This window comes from Rattus norvegicus, chromosome 12 (genome assembly GCF_036323735.1).
Source record: "Rattus norvegicus strain BN/NHsdMcwi chromosome 12, GRCr8, whole genome shotgun sequence".
In the NCBI taxonomy this organism is placed as follows: domain Eukaryota; kingdom Metazoa; phylum Chordata; class Mammalia; order Rodentia; family Muridae; genus Rattus; species Rattus norvegicus.
Genome location: NC_086030.1, coordinates 33,534,424 through 33,555,596, shown reverse-complemented (window position 1 = coordinate 33,555,596; position 21,173 = coordinate 33,534,424). Strand labels below are relative to the sequence as shown.

At 49.4% G+C, this 21,173-nt stretch overlaps 1 protein-coding gene across 13 annotated transcripts in view; it reads right to left on the bottom strand.

Moving 5' to 3' along the window:
• The window catches only part of Rimbp2 (RIMS binding protein 2), a 198,614-nt gene that overhangs the window by 26,663 nt on the left and 150,778 nt on the right, over positions 1 to 21,173 (bottom strand). For all 13 annotated transcript variants that reach the window (XM_063271095.1, XM_063271096.1, XM_039089127.2 and 10 more), the window contains 8 exon segments: positions 18,676 to 18,812; positions 17,489 to 17,565; positions 15,676 to 15,785; positions 11,536 to 12,348; positions 6,105 to 6,256; positions 4,655 to 5,104; positions 3,185 to 3,331; positions 1,397 to 1,555 (listed from right to left, as the gene is read on the bottom strand). In XM_063271095.1, the coding sequence (XP_063127165.1) occupies positions 1,397 to 1,555; positions 3,185 to 3,331; positions 4,655 to 5,104; positions 6,105 to 6,256; positions 11,536 to 12,348; positions 15,676 to 15,785; positions 17,489 to 17,565; positions 18,676 to 18,812 (2,045 nt within the window).

Below are 21,173 nucleotides of genomic sequence, written 5' to 3'. Positions count from 1 at the left end.
TAACGCAAGAATCTTTCTCCTTTACAGTGCCACGGTCAAGGATTTTTGGCTTAGGTGTGTTGAGCGCTATGAAAGAAAAGAATAGCAGCTGAAAAAGAGGGTGACACAGGGAAGGCAGGGGAGCGCGGCCAGTTGGGGGTGAAGGGTCAGATGCCCTGGTCCCTCTAGGAAACCTGGCTTGGCTTAGCCAATCCCTGTCATGTGGGACTGTGGGTTCAGTATGATCACAGCTCCCAACTGCCCTTGGCAGTTTATTGAGAGAATTTCCAAACCCTCACTTGTAAGAAGCCGGGTGGGTGAGTGGGACACATCTGCGGCTACCCTGATCCTGCTGCCCCTAGGATACTGCTAGTCTGCTTGTCAGAGAGGTGGGCGGGGCTACCCCTCCAGCGTCACAAGACCCTCCATGGCTCTCCGCTTTGGTCAGCAGCTCTTGGGCGGCAGAGACTTCTAATACCTTGTCCTGTCCAGAGGAGTTTCTGAAAGGTGGAATGCCTTTCCCTGATCCACCCATCAGCTCCAGAGCATAGCCTGGGGCAGGCAGGAATCTCAAGATTCAGGAGAGGCTGGTGGAGACCTGCTGAGGGGTGGGGTACAGGGAACAGTGTGAGCTGTACCATGCAGGGCCACAGGGAGGCCCCCAAAGCCCCTCCAGGGACCTTTGTTGGGGAAAACTATCCACGTGGTCTCTATAGAGGCCCTGAGTAGACAGGAGTACTGTGGGTTTTCTGTCTGCCACAGTGCAGGGTAATGTACTTCTGCAGAAATAAACCCTGCAGGCTTCACTGCCCCGCCCACCCAGACATTCCCAGGAGATAACCATCCTTCCATCTCAGGTCTCCAGTGGTGGATGGTATGAACTCTCTCCAGATGTGGGGGGTCTGTGATTCACCCAGGAATGAGTGAGACGTCCTAGGCCTCCTCTGGCCTCAGCTGTGTGGCTCTACCCCATGTGGATTCTTCCTTTTGCATAGTCGTGTGTGGCCCAGCCCTCCACTGCCAGTTCAGTGCCTACCAGGAAGCTGCCACCGCCGCCGCCTGAATATGTAAGGTTTGGGGCTAGTTCTGCTGCTTATAACTCTATTCCTGGGGCTGGGGATTTAGCTCAGTGGTAGAGCGCTTACCTAGGAAGCGCAAGGCCCTGGGTTCGGTCCCCAGCTCCCAAAAAAAAGAACCAAAAAAAAAAAAAAAAAAAAAAAACCCAAAAAACTCTATTCCCACTACAGTGCTGGCTGTGTCTAGGGGTTCCAAACGGATCCCCCAAACTCCAGTACCCAGACCTCTTGGCAAAGCAGACAGAAACAACAGGTAACTCCTAACTGCATTCATGGAATAATCCCAGCAAAAGGCAGAATAGAGCATCCCCCAGATTCGGGGCACCCTGTCATAAGCTCACCTTGAGGGCGTTGTGAGAGGTACCGCTGGGCCGACGCCGGCCCCCATCCTCCAGCTGCATCTCTGAGTATAGCTCCTCCTCATCTTCCTCCATGATGTCCGACAGGTCTGACCCCCGGCTGCTCTCTGTGTGGTACTCATCTCCATGGCAACAGTGAGGCTATGGTCAAAAAGGAACACAGATGGGCCTTTTCTTTTCTTTTTTTTTATTTCTAACTTTATGTGTATGGGTGTTTTCTCTGCATGTATGTCAATATACTACGTGTCTACCTAGTACCTGTGGAGGCTAGAAGAGGGCATTGGCTCCCCTGAAACTGGAGTTATAGACAATTGTGAGTCACTTTGTAGATGCTGGAAATCCAATCTGAGTCCTCTGAAAGGGCTATCCTTAACCACCAAACTATCTCTCCAGCCCTTCATGGGATATCCTGTACTCGTCAGGCTCCCAGGCTGTCTGTCTCCTTGAGTCCTGGGCCCGTATTTGCCAGTGTGTAGAGTCCATGTAGCAAAGCCATGTGAGGCACAGTGTATGTGCACACAGCTTGTCTTAGGGAAGCAAACAAGACCCGATCCAACAACTTTGTCTAAGGAGCAGAGAGAGGACAGCACAGGTCACCCCACTCTGACAGGCGTGAAGATCCCACATGCTGAAGAAGACAAGCGCATGCAGTGTTGGTATGTCACATCATATGAAGCTCAAGTTCCAACCTGTCACCTCTTTACTTCACTAGCTGAACAGAGGCTCAAACCTGACACTGACCATTCAGATGGCTGAGGCCCAGGGCATCCATGTATACAGTGTCACACAAGAACATGACAGGGCAAGAGGTCATGTGGGATGACATGGAGGGTTTTAAAAGAATCATTGAAAAGGGAACAAGTTACATATGCATGCACATACATGTGCATATATGTGTCCACACTCAAGAACATGCATAGAAACATGCTGACATGCACACTCATATATAATACATATACACATATTCATACAGAGACACATAAATGCATGGGAACACATGCTGACATGTATATACATGTCCACACACACATGCACACACATATTTATATACAAGAACACAAGTACACATTGATACACAAGAATTCAGTCACATGTACTCACATAGCAAGCACATGTACCATATATGAACACATGAATAAACATACTCATGCACATATGTACCAAAGAGACAAATACATATGCATACATACATACAAGCATACACAGAGACACATAGAAACATGTACACACATGTGCACATATACAGACACACAAGAACACATTTTCACATGTCTGTAAATAATCACACACATATGTACATATTCGTGTACCCAGGCAACGCACACAGGCACATACACATGTCAACGAACACATGCATACATGCGCAAACACAGACAAACAGCAACCCATATACATACCATACACACGCAAACACAGGCACATACACTTCTTTTTTTTTTTTTTTTTTTGGTTCTTTTTTTCCGGAGCTGGGGACCGAACCCAGGGCCTTGCGCTTCCTAGGTAAGCACTCTACCACTGAGCTAAATCCCCAGCCCCTGCACATACACTTCTACACATTTGCATATACCAAACAAGCACAAACACATACATGCATGTGCACATATAAAGATACTTATGCACGGGCACATGCATGCATATATGAACACATGGGCACCCCCACATACACTCAGGGCAGGTTAGGCCAATGTCCTCATGCCTCTAAACCCCTATGCATCCTGCTAAAGCCTCAGCCAGCCAAGGGCTAATGCGGGGAGGAGTGGGGGCTCTCACCTGCTGGCCCAGCTCTGACCCTTTCAGGAAGTCATCCACCGATGTGCCTCTCCTCTTGACCTCAGGGGAGGCATAGCCATCCTCCTCGTCTGAGTTGGCGTACGGCCCAGCACTGCTTTGCTCTAAAAAGAGGCTCCTTTTCTCTAACTTGGAAAGAGAAAGGGACAGAGATGAGTGGGGGAGGGGCTGCGGGGACATCAGGAGGATGCATGGGCCCCAAGTACTGAGGTGAGGGCGGCAAGGAGATCCCCAGTGGTACCCTGGGGAGGCCTCTTAATACACTGAGCAGGGCAGCCTCCCTCTGGGTAGACACACGGAAGATGCTGGGCTTAAGTACGTGACTCTAGGTTGCTACTGCAGGGTGGTTCTCATGAGGTCCAGGCTCCCAAAGCCAGCTCTTCCCCTCCCCTCCCCTCTTCCTGAGGTCTGGGTCACTCTGAGCTTCACTAGAGGGAGCACAGACCTCCATAGGAACCCTCATCCTCTATTGCTTGTCTTACTGTTTACACAGTGACTGTGAGAGTGGAGCATTAGCCTGGGAAGGGTCTCTGGACCAGCCTAGCGCCACTGGGCTCTCCTAGGGGCCGCTCTGAGGCCGCACTAGGATCTGCCACAAGCATCACGCAGTCATTCAGTGCAGGTCTCAGCCTCACTGAGTCTCAGAGCGCCCTTCATGATTGAGGCGGAAGTTCATGCGTTCTGTGGTGGGTCAGTAGCCACTGCTGAGCAAACCAGACTTCACAGACAGTCTGTCTGATGCTCTAGTGTCTTAAGAGGTGCTGGGGGCCTGAGGTCAGGGTAGCCCTACGCCCTTGTGGGGATGCACAGGATGTGTTGCAAACATCCTGTTGGGGACCTCTGACTCCAGAGCTCACCCTTGGTCATGTATCCTCAATCTCCTGACCCGGGCCCTGGCTAGAGGAAGTCTAACGGGAAAGAACACCTCAGCCTTGGCAGACAGTCCCAGGGGTGACCATCTTGAGACTCACAGGGCAACCTGAAACTAACAGGCCCCACTGCCTCCCCAGTGGAGAAACTCAAGCTTGCCACAAACATCTGGGCACCTGGTAGGTAGATACCTGGGGTCGATTCAGTCCTGGGTCCCCCAGGTCTGGTGGGGAGGGCCACCTTATAGGTGATTTATATTGTACGTCTCCTGGCCACAGTGGGAGCATGCCCAAACCTCACTCCTAACTTCAATCTCCACAGTTACAATTGCTCCCCTCCCCCACCCCACACTCCTATACTTAGGTACAATTGCTCCCCTCCCCCACCCCACACTCCTATACTTAGGCTGGAATGTGGTACTGAAAGAAAAGTCCCCGCCCAGTTCAGGACAACAGTCCCAGGCTGAGGTCTTAGCTGTCTCTACCTGCCAGGTGCAGGGACAGGTCACTCAGGTGCAGGGACAGGTCACACCACACGGCACCCTGGGTGGAGAGACCAACCTGGTAGGAATATACAACATACCCTGTTGCTCTCAGCTACCCTCTGTGCAGCTTCACGGGCCATGGCCTTGGCGACGGTGGTTGACACAGGGGCTCCTTGTGGCTGAGGAAGGATCCGGCTGGGCGAGGGTGACCTTCTGCCAGGGCCAGTGCTATGCATGTCAGGTGGTTCCAACATGTGGCCATGAGCAGGGCCCGGTGGCCGGCTCTGCTCCCAGGACTCATCCACTTTGACGTGGGGACCCAGGTCTTTGGTATCCATGTCACTTGCTAATGGCTTTGGTGGGGGAGCAGTCCTCGGGTGGGGGGCTGGAGGCACCAGGAGGTCAGGGGGGATGGCAGCGAGGGCAGAATCCATGGACTCTCCCTGTGCGGACAGGGTGCGCACACTCACGGCCTTGGCCTCCAGGCTGCGCAGCCGGACCAGCTCCACTGCCGCGCCATCTGCTGTGGGGGCGATGACTTCAGCCACCTGCACGCAAAGAAAGCCATGCCACAGTCCGTCAGCATGATTTGACCCAGCAGTGGCCTCTCCTGAAGGCCGATGCCTGGCAGAAGAAACCCAATACCTTGAGCCCCACATCTGGCTCACTTCCAAAGCAGGCAAAGCCAAGCAAGCCGTTTCCGGGAGCCCAGGACCCAGGTCAAAAAAAAAAAAAAAAAAAAAAAAAAAAAGATCAAAAAAGCAGAGGCTTCTTTCTCCATCTTTGAATCAGATTCAGGGTCCCACAGGGATCTGAAGGTGAGCCTGTTTATCGCCACAGCTTGAGGAAGGGAAGAACACGGTCGAGTAAGTGGGCTTCCTGGATATGCACGGAACCTGCACTAGGAGACCCCGTAGCAAGCAGTGAATCATGGGAGAACCACCTGGGGCTCTCACTCCCGGTCAAGCAGCCCAATCTGTCCCAGGAGGGAAGAATGGGGTAGTGACACTTGTGGTGGTCTGAATAGCACTGACGCCTCAGGCTCACAGATTTGAATGTTTGGTCATCAGGGAGTGGCACTAGTAGGACGTGTGTCCCTGTTGGAGGGAGTATGCTACTATGGGCAGGCTTTGAGTCCCTCATCCTAGCTGCCTGGGGACACAGAGTATTCTCTGCAATTTGCCTTCCAAACATGATGTAGAACTCTCGGCTCCTCTAGCACCATGCCTGCGGGGATGCTGCCCTGATGATAATGGACTGAACCTCTGGACCTGGAAGCCAGCCCCAATCAAATGTTGTCCTTTCTAAGACTTGCCTTGGCCATGGTGTCTATTCACAGCAATAAAACCCTAACTAAGACAAGGACCCAGATAGGAACCAATATATGATGGGATCTCCTCACTCTCAGACCTGTGGCAGACAGTCCCCGGAGTGAAGCCTGGTGGAGGCTTGGGAGCTAGAAGCTCTTCAAATTCTGCCCCTAAGAATTTGTCCCCTCCCTCCCCTAAGCCCGCCCCTGCAAAGTAGCGCTTCTTAGCCTTTGCTCACCCTCTGCCCTTTGGCGTACACGCCATATCCTGTGACATTTGCTCCATTGGACAACCCAGTGGGAGTCAGTGCAGGGGGCTTCCAGGAGACCTGAACGGAGGCAGTGGTGGCCCCAGCTTGGACGGTGACGTCTTGTGGCGGGGCCGGAGGGCCTGGAAGGAGAGACGGGACAGATGCTGTCAGGGCACGGTCCTTGGGTCTTTCTTCCCTTGGTCTGTCACACCTGGAAGTGGAGCTCCCCAAGTGATTGACAGGGAAGAGAGGGAGGGCAGTACCAGAAGGGGATGTCAATTGGAAAGACCCCATGTTGCCTCTGGGAAGCCTGCTCTTACACTCCAATTGAATGGGAACTCCTTCTGCAGGGGACTTGGAAGCCAAGCAGTTTGGGATGGTTCCAGAGGGAAGATACCCCTGACACAGATCTCTTCCTACCTCTCTTAATCCTTCTCCTCCTGACTGTCTCTGTCTCTGTCTCTGTGTCTCTGTCTCTGTATCTCTGTCTCTGTGTCTTTGTCTCTGTTTCTCTCTCTCTCTCTCTCTCTCTCTCTCTTCATCATCAAACTCTAGAAATGGCAAACTTTAACCTCACAACACCCACCAAACCATTCTATGCAACTGGGAAAATGCTAATCAAAGTGCACCCAGCCTGACCTATGTGAACCATGCTCACTGGGCCTTGCAAAAAAAAAGAAAAGAAAAAAAGAAAAAAGAAAAAAGTGTTGTCCAGAGCCACTAAGTCAGGTAATGGGTAAGCACTGGACTGGACAGGTCTGGAAGTCATTCCAGTGGCTGTAAGGTACTAAGGACAGAGACCCTGCTTTTTGTTTTGTTTTTGTTTTTTAACTCCAGACTGGGGGTGGAATTTCCCACCTCTAACTGAGAGTCCAGGTATCTTCATTTTGGAAGGAATGTGTTCATGAGCGCAAGAGGAAGGCCATACATGTCACAGACGTGTCCAAGGCATCCCAAAAGAGAAAACCACTCTTTAGGGACCCGGGACCCTCGGCATGCCAGCGGTCCTATGAACTTTGAATGTGCTGTGTTACTTGGTCCTCACTAGGAAGTCTCCACACATCATTTTGTAAACGAGGAAACAGCCTCAGAAAAGCCACTATGCTGCCTGGTGATGGAAGCTAGATCCTTCTCCCCAGCGTGTACCTGGAGCCGACTGGCCCGGATCCACGTGACTCTACCATAACCAAGGTGTCAGAAACTCAGCCTGGATCAGAGTCCATTTTTCCCCTGGCAGCTTGTGTGTGACCTTTGCCTAAGGAACGTGTGTCCAGAGGGAGCTTCAAAAGCCAAAGCCCTTCCTTGAGAGAGAAATATTCGGAACGACAGTAGGGATGACAGGTGACTCTTCACAGAGACAGTGACAGGCCAAAGGCGAGATGACATTCTCAGAGACACAGAGCATCCAGAGCCCAATTCCATGAGGAAATATGTTTGAAAAATGAAGGTTAAACAGTAAGTTACTTAAACAGAAGCATACGCATTCTAAAGAGAACCCGTCTGGGTTAAAAGGAGACGACAGCGGGTGAGAACAGGGCTTCAGAGAGGAATACAAAAGTACAGTGTAAATGGCAGACGCATTAGGAAATATGAAAGGCCGTTTTCTCACACTCTTTAAAGAACGCATTATTTGAATAAAGAGAAAGGCAACGCATTAGGGAGCTGGGAAGTGTCGTGAGTTGTTTGAGCTAGGAAATTGCCTCTGGAAATGGAGTTGCTCCACCACCACTATCTCAGACCCATACATGTTTAGCTCAAAAATCCTCCTGCGGATGAGCCTGGCCTGCCTCTGTAACACGGAGAGAAAAACTGCAAACAGCTAAGAGATTTAAAGGCGCCATGCCTTGTGAACAGGTAGAGGAGAAACCATTCCCAGCAAAGTTTACTGTTTATCCCGCAGTATTAAAAAAGTGTCTGAGGGAGAGAGAGAGAGAAAAATTGGGGCCTCAGACACAAAGAGAAAACTCAACCTGGAACCACAGTGAAGCTGCCTCAGTCTCTCCAGCGGGTTTCTGTTGGGTGTTTGCCGCCCCTGGTTTGATGATCTTCTCCTTGGTTCCTCCCACAGTCTGGCCATTCCAGCCATTTAGGCTTGGTGGGTCTCTACCTGTCTGTGATTTTCAGTATCTGCTAACTATGCACTTACCCAACTCATTCACAACAGGAAGTTCAGCTAACGCTCACTCTTCTACAGACATACACCTAGAACAGGTGCTTTCGGCATGCGTGAAAGCCAGATCGCAAGAGAACTAAAGGGGTTGTGATGTAATGTAAAGCGATTCGTAGTAGGTTACAGGTAGAAGTATAGCAAATAGTCTCTAAAAAGTAATATACCGTGTTATTCACACCCCCTCCCCAAACTGTGAAAAATAAAGAATAAAAAAGTAGGGCTGGGGATTTAGCTCAGTGGTAGAGCGCTTGCCTAGCAAGTGCAAGGCCCTGGGTTCGGTCCTCAGCTCCAAAAAGAAAAAAAAAAGTAGTCAGCCTGTGTCTGGAAAGCACTGTGGTGGGGGTGGGTGAGAGCTGGGGGTGTATTTGATCAGAACACATAGTACGCATGTTTGAAGACATAAAATATAAGATGGGCTTTAAAAAATAGTTAACCTGAGAGAAAGCGGGAAGAGGTTAACGACAATGCAACAGACAGATTAGATGGGTGCAGAGGAGCAGATATCTAGACTTAAATCAAGTCTTACCGGTAACGAAAGGTAAAAGACAGAGACAATCTAGTTAAAAGTCAGAGATTATCAGGCGAGGGCAATTCAAAGATCCCACCGCCTGCTACTTAAAAGAGGCAGGCTCAATGTATAAGGACTCGGGGAATTTGAAAGTAAGCGCTGGAAAAAAATAATACATGTACATTCTAGCTCTCAAAAGCTATAAACGCACAGACATCAAACAAAATAGACTTAAAGGCCATCAGAGACAGAGTTGATTGTTGCTTATGAGAAAATGTCAGCAAGGAGAGTCTGAGCTTTCAAACGCCTACACAACTAATAGATAAACTCCAAACTCCATAAAGCAAAAACCGAAGGAAAACAATTACTGTCTCTAACTCACAAGTCAAACAAGCAGAGCCCAGGGAGAACGTGTAGCACTGGGAAAGCCCTTCTGTGTAATTTGACTGTGTTCCTGTCATTCCCCGGAACCACAGGGCGAACACTGCTTAAAAAATATACCAGGAATATTCACCAGGGCAGACAATATCCATACAGCAGGTTTCAGTGCCCTTGCACTCACACAAGAAACTGTATCCAACCCTGAAACAATTAAATTGGAAACCGATGATAGTAGCTGGTTTTCTCTTTTGAGTATCAAATATTGGAAACTAACCAGTCTGCTCATAACTAGAGTTATGAACAGTCTGCCTGAATAATTGGAATATACTTAACAATAACATAGAGAACATGGGGATGAATAATGAAGATGCTTGCGTGTCTAAATATTTATATTTAGTAGACAACAGCTTTCAGTTAGTTCTGTGTTCCACCTAGAAAACATGAGCTAAGAGACAGAGGAGCCAGGAAAAACCCCAAACCAACAGAAAAAGGACAATCCGATCTAAAAAATCATAAAAAGCGTAACTCCGCCAAGCCAAAAGTTTCAACAAACACGTGACAATTCTCTTCGCAAGAGACGAATGTAAATTTCCAACAGGAATTCAAGGGGAGATGTGGTTATGGATCTAAAGACTCTTAAAGGAAAATATAGCTGGCCATGGGGACACACATATCTTTATTCCCAGCATTAGGGGAGCAGAGGCAGGAGGAGCTCTGTGAGTTCTGGGCTGAGTAGGGCTATTTAGTGAGACCCTGTGGGGAAATTCCTTGAAATACCACAGTTGGCCCGAAAGGCTTCAACTCCACACAAAGAACTACAGGGGACTAAGGAATGGTGACAGCAGGAGAAACAGCTTTTCCCCAGAGACGGGTACACCAATTGGCTATCGAACACCGAATGGTCAGCCCTGAAAACACACACAAGTAACATTGCACAGACTGAGCAGGCTGTATTTAGTGTGTCTGCACACATGTGTGTATGCATATATACAGATATGCATGCATGTGTGTGTATGTATAACATGTAACATGTAATAGCAGTTAATAGAAAATAGAGGTCATGAACTTGTAAGGAGCAGGGAGGGGAATATGGGATGGTTTGGAAAGAGGAAAGGGAAGAGGGATGATATAATATTATAAAGTTAAAGAAAGAAATGCACTTAATCCAAAAAGACAAAAAGCTAGCTCCCTTAACGCGGAAACTTCCAACACTTCTTCAAAGAAAACAGTTGGTCTGCACGCCTTCCACTGCATCCATCCAGTGTTAGAGATAATGCCGATACGCTAGCAGATGACAGGATTGCCCAGTCACTGCCTGAGGCCTAGCACCCAAACCAAAGGACATTTCAAGACAACTGTAAACAAATACCCTTCGTTAACATAGATGCAAACATCCCTAGTGAGACTGGAGAGATGGTTCAGTGGTTAGGAGTACCTGCTGCTCTTCCAGAAGATAGGAGTCCAGTTCCCAGCATCCATGACTCTCAACCCCCTGTAACACCAGCTCTAGGGATCTGATGCCCTCTTCTGGCTTCTTTGGGTAACTGCATACACAGGCTCACATACCCTTGCAAATACATACACACACACACACACACACACACACACACGAAAATAAACCATTTAAAACAAGTCCCATCTAGCCATAAACACTAGGTAAAGTTCCACCCTAGAAGTGTGAAGTTATTTAATATTCAAAGTGGCATAGTCACCATTTTAACTGAATAAAGAATTGTCATGACTTGATAGATGGAGAGATGGCACTTAATGAAAATTTAATTCAATCTTGATAAAACTCTGGGCACGCTGGGGATAGAAAGGAAGTGTCAGATCTTGATAAAGAGCGGTGTTCTAGTTTCCTTTCTGTGGTTGCGATAAAACACTGACAAAGAACAATTTGAGCGAGGAAAGGGTTTATTTGACTTATACTTCTAGGTCACATCCCATCACTGGAGGGGACTCGTGGCAGGCAGAAGCCATAGAGGAACTCTAATTAATGGCTGGCTCTTTGGTTCATGCTTAGCTAGCTTTCATATACAGCTGAGGGCTTCCTGCATAGGGAATGGTGCCTCCTACAGTGGGCTGGACACTCTTGAACCAATTAACAATCAAGACAACCTCCTCACTGACACGCCCATAGGTCAGTTGGATCTAAGCAATTCCTCAAGGTTCTCCTCTAACACGACTATATATCTGTGTCAAGTTGAGAGCTCAGGCTAACTAGAACACATAGTTATTCATCAGACCTAGACGCCAGCAACACACACACACACACACATACACACACACACACACACACATCTATCCGGCATTTGCCCTGGCATCCTTCCCTCGTGGACCCCCATAAGGATATGGCTCACCTGCAGGCAGCGTGGAGAACTCCACACAGGCCTCCTTCTTTTCTCTCTGCTCCAGCGGCAGCTGCCAGGGCATCTGGTGTGGCTGGGCCAAGACCTTCACCTTGTAGGCCATATTAGGCCTGAGGTTGAAGAATTGATACTTGTACCTGGCTGCCTTCACGATGTCCAATTCCTCTTCATTGAGGAAGATGATATGGCTGTAGTTACTGTTGGTCGGCAGCCACGAGAGCTGGGCGGAGATCTGTGTGATGTTGTCCACACGCAGCTGGGATGGTGCCACCACCACATCCTTGCCCACCAGCAGTGTGCATTGCAGCTCGTCCGAGTTACCCCGGCTCGTGACGCACTGCACGGAGATGCGGTAGGTGCAGGCGGCTGTGTTAAGTTTCTCGATTAGCGCCTTAGTTCTCCTACCCAGGGCAAGGCTCATTCGTGTCTCTTTGTCCACCAGCACATTATAACTGCTCACGGTGCCCCAGCCGGGAGGCACGGCAGGGGGCTCCCAGCCCACGATGACACTTTTGGCAAGCTGTTTGATGAGGGTGATTTTCCTAGGGTAAGGCACAATGTCTTCTCCGATGTCATCGATGTTCACGTCCAGGGTTCCCCCACCATTGTCAGTGATCCCCGAGTCCACTTGAGTTGGAGAGTGGAGGTGAAGGATGCTGTCGCGTTCCAGACTGATGCCAGAGTGGTTGAGAAAGTTCTGGTCCTGCTCACTCCCCAGAGTGCCAGCGAACCGTGACTCGTTGTCCTGGATAAAATCCACAAAGTTGGACGGCACCAAGCCCCTCTGCCCATCCAAAAGTTCTCCTGTTGGATACAAGGATAGATATCACTCACCATCCTCCAGGATCCTGGGCTGCACAGCGCTGGCACATAGCAAGGCATCACAGAAGTCCACACGCCTGTCCCCTTCGTGCCCTCTGCCGGCAATAACCCAACCCATCACCAAGTGTGGTTTCCTGGTTCAGCCCTATGAGAATCTGGCTGTACACACCAAGTGCACGCCAGGAACCAGGAAACTCTTCAGTAAGGATTAGAAACGCACGTTGACTGAGTGCCCAGCACTGGGAGAACCTTGGCACACAGTTGGTGCTCAATAAATGCTAGGACAAACAAACATGTCAAATCCACGGCTTTGGGAGATTAATAAATGCCTATCATTTTTTAAGTCACGTGATCAGGGGTGTAAAGGTGGCTCTTACTAAGTAAAGTGCTCTGGAGCACCCGTGCTTTTAGCATCCTCCTGACAGGAAATGAACAGGCCGGACTGGGCTTCAGAGTCAACTTCTAAGTTGTGTGGCCTAAGCAAATACTATACAGGTGGCTTCCATAGAGAAGCTCAATTCTTTGTGTGTATGCATGAGTGTGCATGTATGTATGTATGTATGTGTATGCATACATACATATGCCTCTGTGTGTGTACATATATGCATGCACATGCCTGTATGTGTCTGTGCATGTGTACATATATGCACATGTATGTGTGCATGTGTACATGTGTGCACATGTGTGCATGTATGTTTATGTATGCACATACCTGTGTCTATGCATGCATGTGTGCATGTGTGTGTATGTATGTGTGTCTGTGCATGAACCTGCCTCTGTGTATGTCTATGCATGCACACAGATATTATATTGTATGTATATGTGTGTGCCTATGTGTGTGTTCCTATGTGAGTATGCATGCACATGCCTTTGGGTGTGCCCACAACAGAAATTGCCAAAAGTAACCATGCAGAAGTGCTTTGTGCTCCAGCACAAAACCAAAATACTATCCTCCCCACTCTTCACAGAATATCCCAAGAGAGGCCAGGTGATCTTAGGAGGCCAGGGTACCATGCCCTTTGGTCTGTTCCCTGCCAGACCCCCATCCCTTGGGAGATCTGTGACATGGCCCATAGAGGGCAAGCCTGCCACTCAGTGAGGATTCATATCCTGTTCCTAACCTCTACTTAGGGTATGGCTCTTGAGGCAGTCAATCGTTTGTACTAAAGAAGTCTGGCCCATGGAAGTGATGGTGGTGCTGATGTTGACAACAGTAAGGATGAGGGTGACAGTGGTAATAATGATACTATGGTAGTGGTGATAAAAATGGTGATGATGTAATAAAGACGATGATGGTGGTACTGGTGATGATGGCGACTGATAATGGTGATGGCATTGACGATAATTATGACAGTGGTTATGGTGATGGTGATGAAATTGGGATGGCGGTGGCCTTGGAGATGCAGGCGATGAGGTAATTATGATGGTGGCGATGGGGATGGTGGTTGGGATGGGGTTGGCAATGATAGTATCCAATGTTTACTGAGCAATGTATTGGGCTCTTTTCCAAGCACTTCCTAGCATGCAATCCCACCTTCCAGACACAGTGGATAGGGAAGGCTATTGCTATCTCCATTCTGGACAATCCTCTACCCTAAGTAGAGGTTAGGAACAGAATATGAACCCTCACTGAGTAGCAGGTCTCCCCTCTATGGGCAATGGGAAAGACTGAGACTCAGAGAACAGAAGCAAGTCCCACTGTCATGGACCCCTTTGAGTGAGGTCCTTGGGACCTCAAAGCATGATGGGAAAATCTCAGGGACTTCATCCAGGCCATGTGGCAATGGAGATGTTGGCCCTAGAGTAGTATATGCTAGGAATGCACATGCAGAGCCACAGTGCTGCCCAGGGCGAGGGCTGCCCACTCACTCGGTGTCAGCTGATGACATCACAGGAGCAATGCAATCTCCCATAAGCGGGCATCTGGAAGGCAAGTCGCAGAGCTCCCAGGTACTCTGAGAAACAATCCAAGCTCACGGAAGAGAAAGCTAACTAAACAAAGTTCCCTCCTATTCAGGAAACTAGGGCAAGATCAGGTTTTCCCACAGAGCAGGAGGCCAGGGGATGGCCAATTCCCATCTAGAATCAGAAGGTGGGGTCTGGAGAGATGACTTAGTGCTTCACAGCATGGGTTACTCTTCCAGGGGACCTGGCTTCAATTCCCAGCACCCACACCATGACTCACAACTGTCTGCTATCCTGGTATCAGGGAATCTGATGCCCTCTTCAGACCTCCACAGGCACAGCATGTATGTACACAGACAAACACGCAGGCAAAACACTCATGCACATAAATAAAATAAAATAAATCCATAAAACTGACTGTGGGAAGCAGGGCACCCGCAAGTACCACTGTCAGGCTAAAAGCCACAAAACCAAGGCCTTCTGAGAGGACAGAGTCTAGTTCCTTCTCTAGGAGTTGAGTAGAATGGGAGAGGGATGTCGGATACGAAGCTGGACCCCTGAGATAACAAGAGAATCTTGAGGCCCCTGTGGATAGGAAAATCACACTCAGGTCACACAATGGCTCCAGCAGAAAGGACACTGATGGGCCCTTTGGGGAGTTTGGTGGCCCTTAGTTTCCACCAGTGCTCTGTCCTCAGAAGACAGAAAAGACTCTTTTTTTAAATGTTGGTCTGTATAGAACATTACAGAGTCTACAGCTTGATTGCCATTGGCAGGCAGGGTGTTTTCAGTGTGTGTGTGGTGTGTGTGTGTGTGTGTGTGTGTGTGTGTGTGTGTGTGTGTGTGTGTGTATAAGCTACCTGCAAAGGAGTCCCAGTGCACAGGAGGAGACACCCAGGCTATGTGCAAACACTCCATGGTTTTGTTTTTTTTTTCTTTCCGGAGCTGGGGACCGAACCCAGGGCCTTGCGCTTGCTAGGCAAGTGCTCTACCACTGAGCTAAATCCCCAACCCCAACTCCATGGTTTTAAAAGGGGCTGGAGCATCCTTGAGGTGGAATGTCAACCTGTTCCCCATGAATAATGAGAGGTGACTGCAGAGTCACCGTCAGTGTCAGCACACAGCTGCCCAGCAGCTCTGCCAATATGAACACCTGAGGCTCCCAAGTGCCAGCCATCTACTGCCAAGTGCCAGCCATCTACTGCCATTAACACTTAGAAAGCCAGCTCCGCTGTCAGGGCAGTTATCCCAGAGGGAGACTGGGACCTCTGAGGGCAGAGAGAGACAGAACAGAGAGCAGGCAGCCAGAACATGTGGGAGCCTGGCACATCTCCCAGGGCCCTGGCAAGCTGGTCTTCTGCATGGACCAAGCCAGTGCCCACCAACTGCAACGCATCCACAGACCTTCGTAGAACCCATCTTCATCCATGTCCCCATAGACGTAGAGATACTTTCCCGCCGTGAGAGGCAGCTCCGCTTCCGGGTTCTCATTGGGCCCATCGAAGGGGTTGTAACTGCAGGGAGAAGCAATTTATATGTTAGTAGCCCTGGATAGGGTCTGCCAGCGTGTGGTTTCTCATGCCTATTACGTCACTAATGGTTCCACAGCTCATGCTAGCGAGATCCTATGCCTCCTCCCAAGTTTCCCCTGGATAGCTCACACCAATAGGTTAAAGGTCATTCTGAAGCCATCGAGATCTCTTTGAATCTGCTATCTTGTCCAGACATCTTGTTCCCAGTTGTCTCTTTTACCTGAAATACACATTTCTAAAATAATGAGCTAGTACAAAGAAAATGAATGCCGTAGCTTTTATTTTTAATGATTAATTTCTTTCTGTGAATATGTCTGGGTATGTATATGTGCACACGTGTGTGCAGTGTCTCTGGAAGAGGACACTGGATCCCCATGAGCTGGAATTACAGGCAATTGTGAACTGCCTGATGTTAGTGCTCGGAATCAAACCTGGATCCTCCAGAAGTACATCGTGTGTTCCTGACAGCTGAGCCATCTCTCTGGATGGATCCTGTTGCCTTTAAATATTTATCAACTCACTGAGGTAGAACAACAGTATATATACTACTTAACTCTTGTTTTCCTTGCCTTACAATGTAGCATGAAGACCTCATGAAGTCTGCCATTGCCTTTTGTGGTGGTTTGAATATGTTTGGCCCATGGGAAGTGGTGCTATTAGGGGGTGTGGCCTTGTTGGAGTAAGTGAGTCACTGTGGGGGTGGGCTTTGAGGTCCTATGCTTAAGCTCTGCCTAGGGTGAAAGAGACCCTCTTCTGGCTGCTTTCCGATCAAGATGTAGAACTCTCGGCTGCTCCAGCACCACGTCTATCTGGATGCTGCCATGCGTCCCACCATGATGATAAAGGACTGAACCTTTGAAACCGTAAGCCAGCCCTAAACTAAATGTTTGCCTTCATAAGAGTTGCCTTGGTCATGATGTCTCTTCACAGCAATGAAACCCTAATGAAGACACCTTTGTAGTTTAGGCATAGTATTCTGCTGTTGAGATCAACAAACTTAACCAAACTGGTTTTCTAACGTGAGATGTAGACACTGCTTCTAATTCCTGGCTAATGTGTGCAGTGTCCCATCAGATATCTTTGCACACTTTCTCAAAGAATAAATTCTAGAACTGTATTTGTTTGATCAACTGTCTGCCCTACTGAGTACTTCTAAGATATGATGCCTGAGATTTCCACTAGATTACAGAAGATGGGGAATGGAGGCCCTGGACACAGTCTCCCCTTGCGACATTCTGTTTTGCCACCTGTCGTGGGTTGAATCGTGTCCCCCATAACGTCTGTCACAAGTCTCAGCTCCTGGTCTCTGTGAATGTGGTCTCCTTCACAGCGAGATCCCTGCACATGGCACCCGGGTGAGAAAATATCACACTAGTCAGGGTAGATATGAATGCATAAGACACAGGAACCCACATAGAAGACGGGGCTATGAGAAGGTAGAGACAGAGACTAGAGAGATACAGCAATGGCCAAGGGTACTAGAGCCCCCAGAACCTGAGAAGGGTCTAACCCCCTCCGTAGAGTCTTCCTAGGGCGTGGCCATGGGGGCACCTTAGTGTATCTGCTGACATCCAGAAATCGAGGGAGCTCAGTTTGAGGCCCCGAATCAGCCGCTCGGAGGCCTGTGCACTCTGTGCCTCTCGATGGCTTCCTCTCAGGGTCAGGGCGGGTCATCACATCCCTACCTGTAGCGGGCCACACACAGGTGCACCTTCCCCGAGCTGCTGTGCTTGGACTTGTTAGAGCTCCGGTCATCGTCCATCTATGAGGCAGTCATTGTGGTTTCCACTTAGTGATAAGGACTTCGAGATCCACCCCCCGTCTGTGAAACCCTCATGAGGTGGGACCCACCTCCACTGGCATCTGCTAGGAATCCCAGAGTAAACATCGGCAGAGAACTGGGTGCCCCCGCCCCCCGTACTGTAGCCTAAGACACTTGAATGCCACTTGCCAAGTAGCTTGTGGGAGGCAGAAGTGACCATGTCCTCTGCTATGGAGGGACACATTTGCTGCCTCCACATGGCATTCGATAAGCCAAGGAGAGTCACAGCAAAGGAGACACTAGGAGAGCTCTTTTTTTTTTTTTTTTTTTTTTTTTTTTCGGAGCTGGGGACCGAACCCAGGGCCTTGCGCTTCCTAGGCAAGCGCTCTACCACTGAGCTAAATCCCCAACCCCACTAGGAGAGCTCTTAATTCATTCTTTCCTCTTTCTGTCTCGGGCTCTGCAGGACTTAAGGATGCTGGCCCCAGAGTTCCCTACTGCAATAATTCCAGGGGCACGTGGTCTCTTCTCAGAGGGCCAAGAGGGAGACTGAGTAATAGTGTCCTGAGGAAGGCAAGCTCCTCTGTCTGCCATCCCTTCTCTGTGTGGAAGCCAAAGTGGTCCCCTTCACAGTACCAATCAAGCCATGCCACTCCCTCCGGAGAGCCCTCCAAGTACCACCCTGGGTGACTTACACAGAGACTACTGCTACTCGAGGGACCAAAACCCACTACTATCCCCTCCTCTCCAATCTCCCAGCTCCACTCAGCCAGCCAAGCTCCTGATGTCTCAGCCATTCAGTGACACAAACGAGAGAGAAACCCTCCTGGTTTCACAGCCCCTCCCTGTGTGATCACAAGTCCACACGCACCCTGTTCTGCTGTCTTCAGAACCCTCACTGGGAGCTGGCTGACCACACGCTGACGGGGTGCTGATACTGGGGGTCTCCTCTGTCTATAAACAGTAGTGATTTCTGGCGCCTGGTGAGTCACTAAGGGTGGGTGTAGAAAACTGATAGGAACAAAGGAGGGGCCCAGGTGAATGGGAAAGTAGGGTGGAGCCATAGATGTCCTCCCAGATACAGCCTAGAGCTGGCTAGGTGGGACTCACCTCGGACTCAAATCTGCATCTTGGGCTGCTGGATCTCAACAGGAAGGAGGGCTTCACACACGGAGACTCCAGCTTGTCCCCAGACAGCGGGATATAGTCACCAATCACAGAGTAGTGTCCGGTGGGGCCCTCGTGACCTGGCCGGGAACACAGGAATGGATGAGGGAAGGAGGCAGGTGAGCCACTCATATACTAATCCCCTCAGGTTGGTCTCACTGCAGCCCTGGCCTGGATCACTGTGGGCAGCATACAGGCTGGCTGTACTGAAGGCCTGTGTGTCCTGAGAGCAGGGTCCTCCCATTGACTTGAAATCAAGGGGCTGTGAGGCCTAGTGACCTCCACAGCCTGATACCAGGAGGTGTGTACCCACAGAGCCAGGTACTATAATACAGAGAGGCAGAGTCTGGACCTTCTGTGACATCAAGGGCAGCTGAGTGAAGCTGTACCTGAGGCTACACCGTAACTCTCCCCCTCTTAAATGACAATTACTCCCCTGGTCATATTGATATATGTTAAAGTTCGTTGTCACTTTGATCAAAAATAAAATAAAATAATAAAATAGAAGTCCAACTTTCTGGCTAGAAAGTATTTGATAGGAGGTTTCTCAGTACCAAAGAAAGTTGTGTGCACCCTTTCTTCTCAGGGTGTTTCTGATGCCAGGCCTGGCTGCAGGGAAGAGACGGAGCACGCTGACCCAGCATGGCCACACTTCAATCCGAATGCAAACATCAAGTATTGGAGTGGCCTTCCCTGGCGCCCTCCACTGCCTTCAGGTCAGAATGTCCCTTGCCTGTGGGGAATCCAGCCTCTTCCTGAACGGCCTCATCAAGCGCTTGCCTCACTGAGGGACAGGAGACCCCCAAGACCAGATCAGGAAATAAAAAGTGACTAAAGCCAACGCAATTAGGGAGCCATCGATACCTTAAATAAAGAGGAAATTTTTGCCGCTCCCATTAGCATAGAAGACTAGAGTGTCTTACATAAAATAAGATAATTCAGGCACCAGAAGATGCCGACCAAAGTGGCCCCAGTCACATGTGGACTCTGACGATGTCACAGTCCTAGAAGCAGAGAGGAGTAAGTGCTAGCCGCCTGGGCAAGAGAGTAGGAAGATGTCGGAGCATTAGTGGGAAGTCCTGGGCTGGGGGAATAGGTTTAGGTCTTGGCACGCACTAGTGCAAGGATAGTTAATCACACTATGCTCTTCCCAAACACAGTCAGGAAGCCTCTGCTCTAGGTCCCGTGCCACATGAGTATATCTTTAAGGGAATGTCTAGGTGACCCAACAAGCTTAAATAGAGCTAATCAGAAGAGCAGGGAGCGCTGACAAAACAGCTACATCACAGAAGAAGGTGTCTCTCCCAGCAACACTTAACTACCTACATAAGCTGTATGGGGTAGGGGCTTCATAAGACCCTCACACGGCAGTCATGAACTGTCTATAAAGTCTCAGGAAGAGACAGGATTCATGAGCCCTGTCATAACAGGAAGTTAATGGTCCTAACCTTGTGCAGATCTCCTGTAGATGATCGTAGCTACAGAAAGCTCAGTAGGGCACCAGGCGCGTTATACCCGAGAAGGGCAGCGCACACCTGTGACTGATGCCAAACACATGTCTACTGGACATGTGCCAGGTAGAGGTGTCGTGTAATTAGTCTCCACAAGAAACCTTCAGCTCTGCCTCAGATGGCCTCCTAGGATTTTGCCAAGCTGGGGGCATGATCTGCCTGACTCCCTTGCAGCTAGGATGCTGTAAGTCTTTGGGGGAGGGGGCAGAATCTGGTTGGTGTGCCTTTCACAGTTTGATTATGTTCTCCAGTGGGTGCTGAGCCCAACCATCCATCTAGAGCAGCCCCAGACTCTTTCTGCCTCATCATCCATCTATAAACACCTGTGTAGGACAAAGGCCACCTTGAAGCCTATCTGACATTTTGCATCTGAGCAGGGCTTCCCATGGGACCCTGTCATCTAACAGACTTCATAGCCTTGGCACCCAGACACCTCGTGGGTGCACTATGCTCAGTAAACAGCGAGAGGCGTGTGGGCAGCCCCATCCCCTCCATCTTGTTTCTCATAGCAACAGCCACTGATGTTGTCTCTGCAATGCAAGAGCTAGAAGGAAAGATACAAGAGCTGAGGGGCTGAGGGGTAGAACCCCATTGATGATGACACACAACAATGAGCACTGCCTAGTTTTATAACAGTAACAACAACAACAACAACAACAACAACAACAACAACAATAACAACAGAAGTACATCCATTTTGATGAGAACCTGAAGAGGTCAGAAATTATCTTAATACAGTTACAAAAGGAAGTCTGGCATTCAGCTCTCTGAATAAAAAGAAGTCAACAACTTGGGGTTTTGTTTTTAAGACAGGGTCTCGCAGTATAGCCAAGGCTGTTCTGGAAGGAGCTGAAATTCTCTGGTGTCAGTCTCCCAAATGCTGGATTGCAAGTATGAGCCTTTGGTCTGGAGGGAGGGGCTGGGGGATAG